This window comes from Nicotiana tomentosiformis, chromosome 2 (genome assembly GCF_000390325.3).
Source record: "Nicotiana tomentosiformis chromosome 2, ASM39032v3, whole genome shotgun sequence".
In the NCBI taxonomy this organism is placed as follows: domain Eukaryota; kingdom Viridiplantae; phylum Streptophyta; class Magnoliopsida; order Solanales; family Solanaceae; genus Nicotiana; species Nicotiana tomentosiformis.
This window is the reverse complement of record NC_090813.1, coordinates 183,171,544-183,190,245: the sequence shown is the minus strand read 5'-3', so window position 1 is coordinate 183,190,245 and position 18,702 is coordinate 183,171,544. Positions and strand designations below refer to the sequence as shown.

At 36.0% G+C, this 18,702-nt stretch overlaps 1 protein-coding gene across 3 annotated transcripts; it reads right to left on the bottom strand.

Moving 5' to 3' along the window:
* Positions 1–4,643: 4,643 nt before the first annotated feature.
* On the bottom strand, positions 4,644–16,536 carry LOC104087376 (gamma-interferon-responsive lysosomal thiol protein-like). 3 transcript variants are annotated; one of them, XM_009591807.4, is made up of 5 exons: positions 16,122–16,534; positions 7,461–7,526; positions 7,083–7,223; positions 5,660–5,752; positions 4,644–5,141 (listed from the first exon to the last, which is right to left on the bottom strand). In XM_009591807.4, the coding sequence occupies exons 1-5, from the start codon at positions 16,374–16,376 to the stop codon at positions 4,935–4,937; spliced, it is 762 nt and encodes a 253-aa protein (XP_009590102.1). In that variant the 5' UTR covers positions 16,377–16,534; the 3' UTR covers positions 4,644–4,934. The 3 variants fall into 3 exon arrangements, with proteins under 3 accessions (XP_009590102.1, XP_009590103.1, XP_009590105.1); XM_009591808.4 differs by lacking the exon at positions 16,122–16,534 and adding an exon at positions 8,268–8,561; XM_009591810.4 differs by lacking the exons at positions 4,644–5,141; positions 5,660–5,752; positions 7,083–7,223; positions 7,461–7,526 and adding exons at positions 9,475–9,906; positions 10,436–10,528; positions 13,934–14,074; positions 15,032–15,097 and having other exon boundaries at positions 16,122–16,536.
* Positions 16,537–18,702: the final 2,166 nt, after the last annotated feature.

Genomic DNA, 18,702 nt, shown 5'->3' with positions numbered 1-18,702 from the left:
ATGGACTTTACTCCTAACATTTTCTGGTATTTCATCATACTTCTCCAGCAGGTGCAAACTATGAACCATATGGTTTGTTGCTCCTGTGTCTATAATCCAGTTACTATGCATCAAGCTTGTCATACATGCATGTATACTACTTGTTGTCCCTGCAGTGACAACATTGGCAACAAGTTCAGCCTCCTTGTCCTTGTTCAGCAAATGCAGAATCTGCTGGTACTGTTCCTAGTAAAGAAGTAAGCTGGAGAAGTTGGTGTCTGATGTCCTTGACCTTATGACTCTGAAGTTAGAATACCAGAACTTGTCACACTATTAGCCTGAGCATTTTGTGCCCCTCATTTTCTCTTGGTTTTGAAGTCAGAAGGATAACCATGAAGCTTAAAACAGTTCTCTCTAGTGTGACCCTTATATTTGCAGTAATCACACCAAACTGCCCCTTTACCAAATGAGTTTCTAGGTCTATAACCTCCATTAGAATTAGTATTAGTCTGTCCTCCACCATTGTAACCTCATGTATAACCTCCATTACAGTTATTGTTAGTCTGTCCTCCACCATTGTAACCTCCAGTATACACCTTATTGCCCATCATAGCAGCTTCATTACTCTCAACATATACAGCTTTTCCATTAATTCTCTAACTCTCCACATTAACTATCATAGCATAAGCTTGGTTCAGATTAGGCAAGGGTCGAGTCATGAGGACCCGATTCTTTGCATTCTCATAGGATTTATTTAGCCTTGTGAGGAATTGATACAATTTCTGTATCTGATAGTATTCTACATGTTTCCTTGATTCAGCACAACCACAAGTAGGTGGTGGAGTTAAAGTTTCATACTCGTCCCAAACTCTCTCAGTTTAGTGTAATACACAGACACGGAGGATATGCCTTGAGTTAATGAGGCAATTTTCTTGTGTAAATAGCAAGCCCTAGATGCATTATCTTTATCAAATCTTTCCTTAAGATCCTCTCGCACTGTGTATGCATCGGAAACATAGATCACTGAACTAATTAAACTTGGTGAAACTGTGTTCATTATCCAAGCAAGTACAATAGCATTGCATCTATCTCACAGTTCATGCAAACTAGTATCATATCTGTTTTTTCTACAAGTGCCTAGGACAAAGCCTAATTTATTTTTACCATGCAATACGATTTTCATAGATCTACTCCAAATAGAATAGTTTTCTGAACCTTGAAGCTAAATAGAGATGATAACAGAACCTTAAGTATTGGAAGGATGAATGTAGAGAAAATGATTGTGGTCGATAAGTTCTGTAGACATTGAAGCAGCAACATGAGAACCAACTACCTCTTCATTAATCGACATTCTCACAGTAGCAAATGCTTTACCAGATATCTTCACAATTTAATCAAATGCACACAAATTTAAACACGATCTGACTGCGATTCAACCAAAAAATAAAAAAATTCCCAAATCCTAGGTTGAATAGAGAGATTTCTGTGTTGAAAAATAGCTCGATCAAATCGATGAAAGGTTGATGCTTCGATACAGTTGGATTATTCAAGTTCTCTCACAGCTGAGCTTAAGGAGATCGAGCACCGGGCTCTGATACTATGTTAAGGAGCTTCAGCCGTGGCAAAACTTGAAGATTCTAGAAGAAGAATAAATGACAGAAAGGCAATCTTTGTTATTAGCTAACGAAGAAGAGGAATGAATAGTTGTACAACACTATCAACTAACTGCCGTATTTATACAAAATCAACTAACTAACTTTTAGTAGTTATAACTAATTACTACTAACTAATAAATAGTTGGGGCCTACTATACTCAACAGAGAGATATGGTAAATTTACCAAGAAACAAGAAATAAATGCCCTTTCAAATCATAATAGTTAAGAAATTGTAACACCCCGGAAAATTCGAAGCACTTAAGTGTAAAGCCCCGTAAAATTTTACAAAAGAAAATAATGTTTCGTGGTGCCAAATAGGTTTTACGTGTTAAGGATTATAGAAATTCTTGCTCGGACTTTTTGGGTTGAATAATGCACTGAGGGATAAAGGAAAATTTTTGGCAAGAAAAATGCGTTTTTGCGGTCCATTATGCGACCGCAGAATCACTCCACAGACCACATAATGGCCGCAGAAGTGAGGCAGGAGAGAGTCAGTTTGGATGCAATTCTGCGGTCGACTATGCGACTGCAGAACAGGTCCGCGGGCCACATAGTGACCGCAGACCCAGATAGATTTTTGGCTAGTTTTGGACACCAATTATGCGGCCGATATGCGGTCCGCATATCGATTATGCGATCGTAGAACCTGTTCCAGAGCCTACTACCCGACCCTACTTCGTTAAATACACGCTTTGGGCCATTTTTGAGCTAAAATATGATGTTTTAGAGATAAGGGAGTGTTTTAGAGAGAGAAGAAACCCTAGGCTAATTATTCATCAAGTCTTGCTCAAATCTTGGAAGATTAACAAGGAAAACTCACAAGGTCTTCATCTTAAAGGTAAGATTCTACACCTTAACCCCTAATTTTGAAATTATCTGAAAATGGGTAATTAGCAAGATAATTTTTGGGCATGAGAGTTGTTTATTTTACATGCATATGATATCAAGGGGTTTAGAAAGATTGTTGAACTAAGCATGGTAAAGAATGGGTTGTGGGATGAAGGAATCCTCCATAAAAGGACCTTGAAACCTTAATGCACACTTACTGTTTGATAAAATGTTCAAATGAGCTAGAACCATGATTATCTTCCTAATTTTGGTTCAATTTGTTATATTTCTACGATAGATTGAAGTTGCTAAGAATTTTGGAATATTTTAGAGTTTAAGGAAGCTCAATTGAGGTATTTTAGCTAAACCCTTCTCTTAGAATTGAATCCCACGACATTCATGTAATTTATGTAAGTCACGAGTGGTTCTTTATAAAATTGGCTATTCCGAGTAAGATTGGGTTGAAAGATATATGTTCCATAAGTATCCCAATTGCTTTATTTATATTATGTTATCAATTGAGGATGTGTTAAAAATATGGGTTGTGCACTAAAAATATTCGACTTCAAGTCAAATTTAAACGAAGGCTATTATGCCAAATTTTGTGAAGAATTTCCATGTGCCTTAGACTCTTAATTGCTCACAGGTGTACTACACACCTTGATTTGAATTGTTGTTGTTGGTAATAATGATGTTGATGTTGGAAAGTGAAAAGGTGAGCATGAAATACTAAATACGGCCAACGTGCCAATAATAATTTATAATTATGGCCATTAGTGCCAATGAAATGAAAAGAGGTGAAAGAAGTATGAAATGCTATGATTGATATAAAAAGTTGATGTCTCGAATAAGACAGCCTAGCCGATCGGGTCGTGATCGGACATCATGCCGCACACATGGTGGTGATTTGTGCTGGAAATTGTAATTGAAATGGTGATTGTGGTTGATGTCCCTAATAGATAGCCTAGCCGATCATGTCGTGATCGGACTCCGTGTTAAAGATGGTGGTATTGATATTGAGAATAATTGTGGTTGATGTCTCTAATGAGATAGCCTAGCCGATCGGGTCGTGATCGGACTCCGTGGTGAGAGTACAGTGGTATTGGTATTGTGAATAATGGTATTGTGAAAAATAGTATATCGTTACTGAAAATCTCCCAACGTGAGATATGAAAATTAATTTGAACATTGTCTTGATCCTAAATTGAGGTTTGATGTTGTTTAAGGCTTCCATTGATATTATGATATTCTTGTTTGTATTATTCATTATTCTATTGAGAGGGTATTTTGTCATTCATACTAGTACTATTCCATATGTATTAACGTCCCTTTTGCCGGGGGCGCTGCATCTTCAATGGATGCAGGTGGTTCCATAGTAGGGGACACTTAACAGTGATAGCGGTACACTCTCTTTCCAGCAGACTTGGTGAGCCCCACTTCATTTCGGGGTTATGTATCTTTTGTTCCTCGTGTATTGTGTTTGAGGCATAGCCGGGGCCTTGTTGCCGACTTTATCATAGTACTCTTTTGTATCTATTAGAGGCTCCGTAGACATAGTGTGGGTTGTGTATTGGTGCTGGAAAAGCCAAACTATATTATGTTGTGGTTGTATTACTTGTCCATTTGAGACTTTAAAAATGATGAAACTATTGGTAATGAATTGGTATTGTAGACATGAACACCTTTTGTCTAATTATTGAAAATATGTATTATTTTCATTCATGGATGAGTTTAGGTAGAAGGAAATCTAATAGGCTTGCTCGGCCGGGTTCACTCGGTTGAACGCCAGTCGCGCTTCCCGGTTCTGGGGCGTGACAGAAACGTTTCCTTTTGCTCATGTTTAGATTTCTCAACTAATTGGTTAGTATTGAAGGCATGTGAGGCTCTCAAGTTGTTTCAAGTATTTGTTGCTTTTGGAACCACGAGTTTTAAATTGTTTAGTGCAACTTATAGTGAACTGATAGGCAAATAAAGTATAACAACACAAAAACCATGAGAGCATTTTAATCGCAGATATCTGAAAAATACCGTAAAGAATGGTTCAATGATATCCTTGGATTAACTACTGTTTCATTTATTTAAAAATACCAAAAACCATGAGAGCCGGTTTTTTGTGTTAGTTCTACACTTCTATTGAATCCATCGTTTTCAGCTTGAACTATTTACATATACGCAAAAGAAAAAGAATAAACTATAGTTGAATTTGCCTCTTATAGTTGCTAAAATGCAGACTCAGCGACATGGCTATTTTCATGTAGACAACTTATAAAAATCCTTACTTTCTATTTCCACATCCCAAATTAAACCAAACTCTCATATTGCGACATTTCCTATAAACAGCTGATTAGAGAACTGAGCACCCTCATTATCATCCATCATGATAAATATTTTACAAATGCATTTCATAAAAAGAACCAGCATCAAAGAACTTGGTATATTATATGCAGCAACACGATAGAGCGGCCTGTGGATTATGCAGATGCAGCCAGCTTAACGCGATTCACCGATGAAGTAAATGTTGAACTTATAGTTGATAACTTGGAGATGGCTGCTTGTTTTAAACAGAAAGGACTGATTTTCTTTCCCATTTTAATCACATTGACAGATGAGCTGCAACCGGGGATCGGAGTAGTTCCTTTATAAGCCTTGCAGATGTAGCTTATGAAGTCCCTGTAGTCCTGCAACAATGAAATTTATTGTCATAGAAGGAGAATTTTCATACAATAGTTACAAATTGTAAGGGCAGCTCGGTGCACTAAGCTCCCACTATGCGCGGAGCCCGGGGAAGGGCCGGACCACAAGGGTCTATGGTACGCAGCCTTACCCTGCATTTCTATAAGAGGCTGTTTCCACGGCTCGAACCCATGACCTCCTGGTCACATTGCAGCAACTTTACCAAAAATAGAGAAGACTTTTGAGGAACTATTGAGAGCAAAAGGCAATTTTAGAGTTAAAGAGCTCTAAATCAACCCCGAGGCTGAAGTCTGCTCCTTCTTAAAGTGAATTTACTGGCAACTTTCTTATTAGTTTTCCAGGGAAATGCCGGGGCCGGGAGCCGGGGGAGGAGGTTGTTGTCAGTGTGCATGCGAGAAAGAACTCAAAAACATATTTTGACAAACTGCCAGAACGAATGGGAATATAACACTAGAGAATGCAAAGTGCAAGTTCAGAAAATATAGAGCAAAAAGAAACTGACATCATAAAGTGGTTGGCCATCAACAACAACCCATGGTACATATTTATGAGGAGGTTGAAGGGCATTTGTCTCAGCCGCATAGCGTAATTCGAGCTGCACATAAGATCAAGTAACATTAATTCACACAACATAAGATATTACTATACGAAATGAAATATCAGACCAAATAAAATTTGTTCCATCAAAGTTGTTTACAAATCAAGTTCGCTTCAACCTCCAAATCGAACAGAAAGGTACTTCCTTCTGTTTATTTGTTCCTAACGCTCCATTACTGAGTAGAGATACCTTAATCAACTTACAGAAAACCGAAAGCCTGAGGATGCAAAACTGTACAAAGACTTGACTCTTAAGAAAAACACAACAAGTCAACAAAATCCAAGAGTTGCATCATATCATTTACATAGTTACATCTAAAAACTTATCCAAATGATTCGCAAAGTGCTGGCTTAGCATCCAAATATCTTTGCATGAAGAAAATAGGAAGGAAGCATATACAAGAGGGTGGAGCAAAGTGAAGGTTCAGAAACTTCTAGAGAACAAACAATAATAACACTGATAAAGAAAGCAACACGTTAACTAAATAAAGTTGTTGTCGACTCTCTCTATTAAGCTAACAAGCGTCGTCTGTGTGATAGGCATGGTTAGACGGGGGAGACCTTTCAAACAACTGCTCGTTACAGTGAGTGCTAGGTTATTGCTGAAACCCTTGGACAGGGAAATGAACACCGAGTATTTACTCCAATTGCAACCCAAATTCAGTCACTGAGCTTGGGATTTGCAAGGGGTACTGCTAAGAAGCTAGAACTGAGTGCAAACGTACAATCTAAAGGTGAATTAGCTGCGAGTTCTGATACACAAAGCTACGCAAAGGTTACAGCAACGAAACATAGCCAAAGTGAAGAACAACCTAAGGTGCCAATTGAACAACCTAAGATGCCAATTGAAGACAAATTGCCAGATTAATTCGTTTCCGATAAGCATAAAAATATAATGAGTTCAATGCTATGGTGACTGAACTTTGTCCTCTAAAGAAATTTCTGAAGTAGTTGTACCACTTAATACTTAGCATTTTTCTCTTGAACTTCTTCACTAATTTGATTCAACCCCCAACTTTATATTACTCTCATGCGTCATAAGAATAGGGTTACAATAACAAATTCAAAACAAGCTGCCACATCTCCTAGTCCTAGCCCAAAGAATTCGTTACCTAAATTTTATGTCATTAACCGGCCACTTAGATCAGATTTTGACAAAACAACAGGAGCAGATAAGACCTCAACAATGAACTTTAGGGCAGAGAAGCCAATAATCCTTTTAAGAAATGAACATGTTGATTGAAGAAATTTTTCTTTTTTCATATGAAATGCTCGAAAAAAAGAAAGAGAAACACAGGATTAGCGTTAAATCAACCAAGAGAACTAACCTCTTTCCCTCGCCCACTGCCGACACAATCTTTAACAAGCTTTGCCTTCAAATTCAGTTTTTCAAAACATGTTTCCCACTGGGTATAATTCTTATGGTAGACCAAACTTTCCACACAGTAAATGAAAGGAAAATGTTCATTCTGCATCAAATATCCAATGAAAATGAAATTATGATTTAGAAGTAAACATATATCTTCAATCAAACTGTGATGTTTTTAAGCTTGATTAACTTTGTCCACTACAACAGTAAGGTCATTAAAACTACTTTTTCGCGTTAAAGTAACTACTGGAAAATCATTTTATGAAAACTGAACTATGTGTGAATTACTCAGAAAATACAAAATGACCAGAAAGTACAATTTCGATTAGTAGCTTACCAAATCTGGCCAGGCATCAATTGCACAAGCCTCTAAAGTGTCCAAAAAACATTCAGCTGGACCATGCTGCAACCATCACAAAGAAAATTTCATAAATCTCTAAGTGTGCTTATACTATGCATACACACATATAAGAACCACAATATAACTTAAATTAACCAAACTATAGCCCAGAAACAGATCTAGCCCTCCTTAACGTATTCAACTGCACTCATTGTTTTTGTTCAACAGAATTTGACCAGAGGCGGATGCAGCGTTGCGGCACTGGTTTTTTCTGAAAGTAGTACTTTCGACGCAAAACATAGATTTATGTGTAAAAATATAGCAAAATTGCAACACATAGTAGATATGAACTCATAACTATAAAAATACAATGAGATCAATGCTAAAAACTTTAAATGTTGAATCCATAAAGTTTAAATCCTGAATTCGCCTTGGAGCTTGATACTATGCTTTTATATAAGTATCACAACATAACTTAAAGGGATATTTACACAATAGTTGGCCGGATTTACTATTTATTTTTCTAGCTAGTATACATAGATTATATACTAATTATTCACAATTATACATGAATTAAACATTCGTCGGTTGTTCTTAGTTGGATTAACAACTTTTAAGGTTAATTCTTCTAACTTTAAATGGGCGAAAGAATAGCGCAAAAATAGATAGAACCATTGTTTACTTTTTCTTGACCATTATAAATATGCAAATTTTTTTTGATAAAATATATAGATATAACAAGCTACCAACTCTAACTCATAAATATAGAAACATAAAAAGCAAGAGAGAAGATTCTTGGATGACCTGGCATTTGAAGGTGTTATTGGGTTGGATCTTAGTATTGCCCCATGGAACAAGTTTAAGATCAACAACATCAATGAGTCCATTCTTGAAAATCTTAGGTAAATAATTAACAATGAAATTTGAACAACCAGGACAGAGAGTTTCGTAATACAAAGTCAAAGACACTTTCTGCTCGCAAGAAATGGGAGAAATTTGGGTGAAGCATAGAAAGAAAGCAAGGAAAATGGATACACTTCTTTGGAAAGAAGATCTCATTTTGGCTTTTGACTTTCTGGGAAGGAATTGGAGTTTAAAACTCTAATTTTAATAATTGCATGGGACTTTTTCTATTGGAATAATGTGATAATTAGCTGTCTTGTATACGAATAAAAAAAAGTCCACGTGAATTATAGTTTATCTAAAAGCTAATCCAAGATCTATTATCAATGTGATCACCCCTAACATTAATTTTGTAGCTACAAGCTAGGAAATCAAGTTGGATTCTCCAGATAATAATAATAATAAATATTCCATTTGTCCCAATGGAATATTCAGTAACAAAGTTTTTGTTACTAAATATTTATTCCTCTTTATTTATCTGCTTAATAAGTTGTTTCATCACATTATATCATGTGCAACAATTGCAATTCCTTGTAAGAGAATATCTTAAACAAATATATACTCTTGTATGTCAGAATATACTCTTCATATTGCGGAATGCAAAAAATACATGGTTTTAGTTTAGTCTTAGATTTAGGGTAGCCTCACTCCTCAGTAGATACATATGGAAAGTAGTACGAAAGATTGAGATTGAAATGTGCGCGTAAAATAAGATGACCTCATTCTAAATTCACAGAATTTGCTCTTGGATATGCCTCTATTAATATATAGGTCACGTGTTCTTGCTCTTGGATATGCCTCTATTAATATATAGGTCACGGGTTCAATCTGATGTCTGCATCAGGGTAGACTGCCTATATTAATATATAGGTCACAGGTTCAATCTGATGTCTGCATCAGGGTAGACTGCCTATATTAATATATAGGTCACGGGTTCAATCTGATGTCTGCATCAGGGTAGGCTGCCTATATCATACCCCTTAGGGGTGCGGCCCTTCCCCGGACCCAGCATGAATGCAGGATGCTTCCTGCACCGGGCTGCCCACAACACATGCCTCTGTTAATAAATGCAAGCTTAGAGAGACATGGCTGCTTTCATGTAGACAACTTAATAAAAATCCATACTTTCTATTCCCACATCCCAAATTAAACCAAATTCTCATATTACAACATTACCTATAAACCGCTGATTAGAGGACTGAGCACCTTCATTATAATCCATCATGATAAGTATTTTACAAATGCATTAACCAACTACAGTATTTCATCATTTAATAAAATGAACCAGCATCAAGGAGCTCTATATTATACTCAGCGCGATAGAGCAGCCTGTGGATTACGCAGACGCGGCCAGATTAACGCGGTTCATCCATGATGTAATAGCTGAACCTATAGTTGATAACTTGGAAGTGGCTGTATGCATTAAACAGAAAGGAGTAAATTTCCTTCCCATTTTAATGACATTGACAGTTGAGCTGCAACCTGGCACTGGAGCTCCTTTGTAAGCTTTGCAGATGTAGCTCATGAAGTCCATGTACTCCTGCAACGAGGAAATATATCGTCATAGAGGATAATTTTCATACAGCACCGTAACCGGTGGTTTCTGAGCTTTACATACTTCTTGATCACGGCCATCACCTACTAAACTTCCATCCTCCCCCTCCCCTCCCCCTCCCCTCCCCCGGGTGTAGAGGTCATTTTACGTTAGTTATAAACCATACAAAACAAAACTCAGAAAGCAGATAGATATAGAAAAGACTATTGATGAACTGTTGAGAGCAGAAGGCAATTTCAGAAGTAAAAAGCTCTGAATCAACTCAGAAGGCTGAAGTCTGCTCCTTATAGTGAATTTGCTGGCAACTTTCTTATAGTTATGAAATCTTTATCCAGGCAATGCCGGGGCGGGTGGGAGTTGGGGGAATGTGTGTGCGTGTGTGTGTGTGTGTGTGTTGTTGGTGGGCATGCGGGAAAGAAGACAAAAATATAATCTGAAAAGCTGCTAGGAAAGGACTATAGCGCTACATAATGCAAAATGCAAGTTCTGAATTGTAGAGTAAAAGGAAACTGACATCATAAAGCGGTAGGCCATCAACAACCACCCACGGCACATATTTATGAGGAGGTTGAAGGGCATTTGTCTCGGCTGCATAGCGTAGTTCGAGCTGCAAATAAGATTTAAGTAACATTAATTCACAGAACATATATAAGAATACTACAATACGAACAAAACATCATACCAAATAAAATCTGTTCCATCAAAGTTCATTACAAATCAAGTTCGCTTCCAATAAGCTCCAAAGCTAATGATTCTTTTGTTGTTGGATTTCAAGCCAAACAGATGAATGCCGAGGACTAGCTTTCAAGTTATTCTAGATAATTTCATTAATCTCAAAAACTTAAATCCTTTACGGTCTCAGCACAGCAAGAAATCTCCTATCCCAAAGAACTTGTTACCTAAATTTTATATCGTAAGCTACCTGGATAACCTAAAATACAGGAGCATATAGGAACTAACAATGAACTTCAGGACAGAGAAGCAGATAATCATTTTACGGACACAAAGAAGGCAAAAGGTACCTTAATCCCCCTTACTCAACTCTTAAGTGAAAACTTATAATGCAATGTGTGAAAGGTGTGAGGAACGACATCCATGCATTTGCTTTATGAGAAACAGAGAAATAAGAATGATTCTATAAAGAAATCTGACGATGGGAAAAAAAAAAAGATGGAGAACGGGCTCCAAATCTCTTTAAATGTTACTGTGCGTTGTCACAAAGGAACAGAAACTCATCCTGAAGAAAGTTACTTTCTTCTGTCAATCTGTTCATAATGAATAGAGAAGCCTTAATAAACTCACAAACTCGCCAAGAGCCAGAAGTCTAATATAATTGCTGACCAAAGCTGGCTTAGTCTCCAAAACTTTGTTGTATGAAATGTGGGGGAAAATAGCACACGGAAAAAATATTCATGGTGATTACAAGAATAACAATTGACACTGAGATACTTTATACAAGAATAAAAAGAGAAACAAGGGCATCAAGATTTTAACGTGGAAAGCCCCAGGGAAAATTCACGGCCTAAGAGAAGCAAATAATATCACTGTAGTAAGGGATTTTACACTTGGTAGCCTCGGTCGAAACACTCAACAAACCACTAACAATCAGAAGAAACAACAGTCTTTTGATTTATACACTTCACTATCACACCGTTCACACACACTATTTTTACTCACAGACTAATTCTCTCACGCCTTGTCTGAGACTTACTCGTTCTTGATTGGATGATCAAAATGGATGAAGCACTCTATTCCTCCAAGGAAAAATTAAACGACAGAAAAGGAAAAAAATCTCCACAGAAACTCAAACGCCTCTGCCAACTTTAACAAGAATTGGCCTCCAGCACATATGAAAAATTTGAACATGTCTATTGCCAACTTGAGAATGGAATGGACGCCACAGACCCCCTCAACCCCCCCCCCCCCCCAAGACCCATTCAACTAAAGGAGGTAACAACAGACCTTTAGTTGGAGCACATCCCAACAAGTTCTTTGCACAACTCAAATTTGTCTCTTGAAACCACCATAGTCAGCAATAGAAGTCCTCTTGATGGAGGAGGTACCAATAGACGACTTTGAGTTGTGCAAAGAGCTTCGATCCACTCCAACTAGAAGTACGTTGTAATCTCATTCAAGTAAATAGGCCTGTATGGGGAGATTTTTCAGGTTCATCCCATTCTCAAGTAATTTTTCCTTTTCTTTTATTGTTTAATATATCCTTGGAGGCCAAGTTACTTTTGGCATATAAAATGGGTGCTTCATTCCTATTTTGATCATTCAATCCAAAAGATAACAATAACAACAACATACTCGGTGTAATTCCACAAGTGAAGAAAAATAGTTTGTGAGGCAAAACAGAGAGTGCGAGCAGTACTACAGTGAGGTGAGTAAATCAAAGGACAATTGTTTCTTTAAAGTGTACAGTGGTCTCTTGAGTATTTACTCGAGGCTACCAAGCGTAAAACTCCTTGGTATTACACTCTCTAGAAAACATATTTTAGATTTATCAGCAATTATTTGGTGCTCCACAATAATGAAAACTAACAAAATTCATGGTTTTGCTATTATTCACTGTTTTTTCGTTTTTTTTGCATTTATTTTGTGTATATGCCTAATATATGGGGCGGAGTGTTGGCCTGTCATAAACTCTCATGTTCAGAAAATGAAAGTAGCTGAAATAAGGATGTTGAGATGGATGTCCGGGCATACCAAGTTAAATAAGATTAGGAATGAAGTTATTCGGGAAAAGGTGGGAGTGGCTCCCGTGGAGGATAAGATGCGGGAGGCGAGGCTGAGATGGTTCGGGCATGTGAAGAGGAGAAGCACAGATGATTCAGTTAGGATTTGCGAGAGGTTACCTCGGTGGGTATGAGGAGGGATAGAGGTAGGCCAAAGAAGTATTGGGAAAGGTGATTAGGCAGGATATGGCGTAGCTGGAGCTTACCGAGTACATGACCCATGATAGGAGGATGTAGAGGCCGAGAATTAGGGTGAAAGTTTAGTAGGCAGTCGAGCGTTTCTCTTTTTCTTTCTCAGAACGGTAGCATTAAACCTATTGTTTGATTGCATTCATTCGCTTCTATTTTCTTAATATCTTGTTGTTGTTACCACTTGTTGCCACTGCTTCTTTTCATCTTGTCTTTAGCCAGGAGTCTGTCGGAAACATCTCTGCCCTCCTAGGGTAGGGGTAAGGTCTGCGTACACACAACTCTCCCCATACCTCACTTGTGGGAACTTACTGGGTTTGTTGTTGTTGTAGTATTCTGTGAATATGCCTGAATCTTTCTCCTTCCATTTCCCTTTTTCTTTTCCCTTTCAGATTCGGAGTGGGATATTATTTGCTCCTCACGGTCCGTGATTTTTTTCCTTATTGAGAAAAATTTTCCACATTAAAATATTGGTGTTCTTTTTTTTCTTTTTATTCTCGTCGATTACCGCATTCCAATGTCCGTTGTTATTCTTGTAATTTACCATTGTATTATTTCTGTGCACTATTTTTCCAACACATTGAAGGGCATATCCAAGAGAGAGAAAGAGGAGCTATATCCAAAAGGGTGGAGCTATAACTATTAAGACATAACACGTAGTAATACTTTGCTTTCTTTTCTTTCTTTTTTATTACTGTCTACTGAACCTTATATTTGTGAAGAAACACTTTAAAATTCAATTACTTCTATTTAGATAGATGCATAATGCTGCTTGTCCTCCTCTCAAAGCTAGCTAGTCGATCGGAGAAGAATCTCTTTTTCATATTCATATGCTCAACATCTATAATTAAGCATATAGCAGAAAAAATAGAAACCAAAGTTCTTTTTTTCTTTTGCACATTATGTTGTGAAATCTAAACTTTCAAATAGATTTAGAATTGTTAAACCCAAAGTGAAATCTTTAGAGCAGTGTAACTCAGAAATAATACCAACTTACCAAAAAAATTCACAATAACACCCAAAAAACAAAAGAGAGAGAAACAGAAAGAACAGGATTAGCTTTAAATCAATTCAAAAGAACTAACCTCTTTCCCTTGCCCACTGCCAACACAATCTTTAACAAGCTCTGCCTTCAAATTCAGCTTTTCAAAACATGTTTCCCATTGGGTATAATTCTTATGGTAGACCAGACTTTCCACGCAGTAAATGAAAGGAAAATGTTCATTCTGCATCAAATATCCAATAAAAATGAAATTATGATTTAGAATAGCCTCGTTAGTGAGATATGGAAGTAACCAGCTACTTGCCATTTATCAAGTCTCTCTAACGTAGTTTAAGTAGGGCCGGCTTTAGCATAAGGCAGCTAAAGCAAAGGCCTTAGGCCCCAAAATAATGAAGGCCCCATTTTTTACTAGTAATGAATTAATTTTTCTTTAAACATTGAGTACTTTTGATGAAAAATACAATATTTATATAAAAAAAGAAAAAGAAAATTTTGTTTTAATGATGATTCTGATGGCTGGGTATTACTTTCGGAAATAAGAATAGCCTTTCGAGTATAGGAGAACATTTTTTGGACTAGTATGAAGGAAAAACACCAAGGAAGTACAAAGAAGACTACTCGATATAAATTCTAGAGCATTTTATACATCATGTGGTTGTTATAATCTAAATTTCGTACGTTATGACATGTCTATCTTGTTCAAAAGCTATATCATTCCTTGGAGTAGTACAACGTATATATTCACTCTTTTCTCCTTCTATACTAAGCGATGGAAAATTTGAAAAGATAGTGTACTTAGTCTAACACTTAAAATCATCATCGCAAACATGTTGAGAAAGCCATATTGAAAGTATAAAGCAATAAGATTTTAAACTCCACAAATAAGCCTTTATTGAAATTAGTAGAAGTTAGTGCGGATTCAAAGACTAAAAGTGAAGCTTATTGTTTTGCAACGTATGAGCTTGAAACTTTCGAGTAAAGTTTTATTAAAATTTGGCTTTAAGCCCCAAATCCCGTATAACAGTAAAGTCAACAAACTACCTTTCTTGCACTAAAGAGGACATAGCCACACCCACTATGATAGTAAAATCACAAAATCATTTTTTGATAGCTGAACTATGTGTGAATTGCTCAGAAAAATACAAATGACCAGAAGGTACAATTTTGATCAGTAGCTTACCAAATCTGGCCAGGCATCAATTGCACACGCCTCCACAGTGTCCAGAAAACATTCAGCTTTACCATGCTGCAACCATGACAAAAAGAGTTTCATAAATCTCTAAGTATGCTTCATACTATGCACATACATATATAACAATGGGTTCGCAGGTTCGGCAGACCCCAATGTTTCGGGATCAAACCTTATACATATGTGCATAAAAACAAGTAAAGATTGAGTTATAGATATACATTTCGGAAGCCACTCTCTTGACTCAGAACCTACAAATTTAAATTATGGATCTGCTAGATTTAGCCCTTTTCAACGAGGTCAGCTGAACTCATTGCTTTTTGTTCAACGATAGTACACAACTACACATGCAAAAGCACTACTCCCTATGTCCCAATTAGGGGTGTCAAATGAGTGGATTGGGCTGATTTTGGGTAGGTCAAAATGGGTTGAGTCAATATGACCCGCCCAAAAGTAACTTGGCTGAGATGTGTTGGATCAAGTTGGGCTAAATATTGGGCCATAGCCCATCCGCCCAACTCTCACCAAGCTTTAATTAATGTGTATTGTTTTCTTACGAATTGTTTAATTATTAAATAAGACTTTTTTTCTTTTGTTATGGTCATATATAACATATCAAACAAAAAAAAAATCATAAATATTTTAGCAATGTTACTCATGGATCAATGGACTAAAAATAAGGCCAACTTTAGATGGGCTGAAATGGGTTAGGTCAAGATGAGCTGAGTTCAACAAATGGAGAGTCAACGACCAGTCCATGGTTGGGTGGGTTGGGCGGGTCAAATGAGTTTGGGCTCAAATTGCCACCTCTAGTCCCAATTCACTGTCATACTCTTCATGTTTTCTATATTTAGAAAATAATTTAACTATAAACTTCATGTTTTATACTGTAAAACAAGTTTCAAAAAAAGAAAAACTTTATCAAACTTTGAGCCTAGTCAAACAACAACACATAAAATGGGAGTAATAAGTTGCATAAATTTAACAATCTAAACCCACTAACTAGAACTGGTAAATCTGTCTCTGCTATAGTTGTGTGGAACTGAAAAGAGAAATATAGGGAGAGAAAAAAAGATTGAACCTGGCATTTGAAGGTGTTGTTTGCTTGAAGCTTAGTATTGCCCCATGGAACAAGCTTAAGATCAACAACATCAATGAGTCCATTCTTGAAAATCTTAGGTAAATAATTAACAATGAAATTGGAACAATAAGGACAGAGGCTTTCGTAATACAAAGTCAATGACACTTTTTCCTCGCAATAAATGGGAGAAATTTGGATGAAACATAGGAAGAAAGCTAGGAAAATGGATACCGTTCTTTGGAATGAAGATCCCATTTTTGAGATGATGGGATTTTGGGATTGTTTTGGTTTTTTTGACTTTTGGGGTTTCTTTATGCAAGCGGATAGTAGAGGAATTTGGGGCTCTTTGGTTCTTGAATAGCACGTGGAATTGAAAGAGAGGAGACACGATAGACTGACAAATGATGAGGAAAGTTTACTGTCCTAGAATGGGAGGAGGAGTATATAAAAATAAAATTTTACCAGCAATAATTTCTGAAAAAAATTATATTTCTTTTATTTGGTGTCCAATATATACAATTGATCTTCATTGAATGCTTTATCGTTTAAAATTAATTAAAGGAAAATGCTCGCTATCACAATTTTTTCTATTTTCAAACTCGAATATGATATTTTCAGTTATGGATAAGGGATCATATCCTATTATAATTCTTGGTGGTCTAAAAACTTATCTCACACACTGTTTAGAAAACAGAACTTTTGTGAAAGTTAAAGATTTGTGATATGTAATATTATTATTATTATTATTATTATTATTTTAAGTGGAAGTTAAAACATTCGACAAAACTAATCTGTAAATATTAGTTTACAAATAAGAAGTTTCAATATTTGCAAATATAAAGCTTGCCCATTTTTCCTATAGTTTTATTATCGTCAATGGAAAAAAGGAGAAAGACTAAGCACAAATGTATCTCTCCACGTCTGTGTGGTAAGATTCATTACAGAAGGATTTATAGGATAACAAAGATGTCATCTCTGATGTGACTTGAACACAGCAACAATACAGTATTAAAAAATCGAAGCAAAACAACCAGCTAACAACCAAATAATAAAAAAATCAAAAAAAATACTCAAATAATAATAAGAATAAAAAAATAAAAAATACAAGACTAACACTATTACTACTATTAAAAACTAGAATGATACTTGGAAGTTGGAACATGTATTGGCGGTAAAAACTTACCCCATCGGGTTTTTATACCCAACCCACAAATAAATGATACAAGTCATTTTATTTAACTACAATTATTAGTACATAACCATAATTAATTACCATATGTTTTTTACATGATTTTAAATAATATTATAAAAATACTTAATAATCTTGACATTCTCTCGTTCTCTTTATGTTCCTTGCGTTAATGTCAATTTAAACTCGCGGTAAGTTAAAGAAAACACGAGAAACCAACTGGGAATGACAAGTCTTTTAGCTACTAGTAGACGTTCATTTGTTCAAAAATTATTCCCTAGGTTACATGCCAAAACAAAAATGTAGTTTATTAGGATTTATTGATAAAAGAAAAGAAGAAGAGGAGGCAAACTACTTTTTTTTTTCTTGGTACTTTCATGTATTCAATAAAAATATTTGTTTTGCTTGCTCCTAGGCAACAAGTAATATATATGCTTACTTGCAAAACTTGTCTCCTTAGCAACAAGTTTCAGCGATGAAGAGTGAAGATAGTGTTAGAAGAAAAACTGAGGGAAATAAAAGAAAGAAATGTGACGGCAACCCTAAATTTTATTACGGTGCCTTATTAGATCTCTCCATCTTTAAATTTTTTATTATTTAAAAAGGAGACTCGTAATAAATTTTAGTTTATTGTTTATGGCTAACTTAACTAAATTGGGTATAAACACCCGGTGCATGTATGTTTTTATCTGTGTTGGCCGTTTAAGAATCCGTTTAGATTAGCAATTACAAGTAGTTGATAATTATCAAGTGGTGAAAATTATTTTTACGGTTAAAATTAATTTTATAAATTAGCAGTTACGTGATTGAATATGAGTATTAAAATTGACAATAAGCAGGCAATACATTAAGTAAAAAGATACCGATAAATATATTTTTGTTAAATGATTGAAATATTTTCAAAGATATTTATAAAAAAATTATAAATTTAAATGCAATTTTACAAAAAGATAAGTGCAGAAATAGAATCAAGAGATATTAAGTTATGCTTTAGGAAGAGTATTTTGGAAATTACAAAATATACTAGGGATAAGATCGCAAAGACTTGATCAAACTAAAAATGCCTATAAATTATAAAATTATAGTTGGGGGTAATTCACTTATGACTGTAACGACCCGATCGGTCGTTTTGAGCTCTAGCACGTCGTTCAGTGTTTTATAACATGTACGTGTGGTCAAAATTGAATTTGGGAAGTTCGAAGTTGATTTGGAAAGAAAAACTCTAATTTCGGAAGCTTTAAGTTGTAAGAATTGACTAAGGTTTGACTTTTGAGTAAACGACCTCGGAATCGGGATTTGAAGGTTCCAATACGTTCGTATGGTGATTTCGGACTTAGGCGTATGTTCGGGTTGGGTAACGGGTCGCCCAAGAACATTTCAGCGCTTATTGTA

Excerpts from the sequence above, each read along its gene's own strand:
- LOC104087376 (XM_009591807.4), bottom strand. The coding sequence starts at position 16,376 with ATGGGATCTTCATTCCAAAGAACGGTATCCATTTTCCTAGCTTTCTTC. Across the intron at positions 7,527-16,121 it reads ACAACACCTTCAAATGCCAG|CATGGTCCAGCTGAATGTTT; the intron begins GTTCAATCTTTT and ends TGATGGTTGCAG. Across the intron at positions 5,753-7,082 it reads GCAGTGGGCGAGGGAAAGAG|CTCGAATTACGCTATGCGGC; the intron begins GTTAGTTCTCTT and ends TCTTATGTGCAG.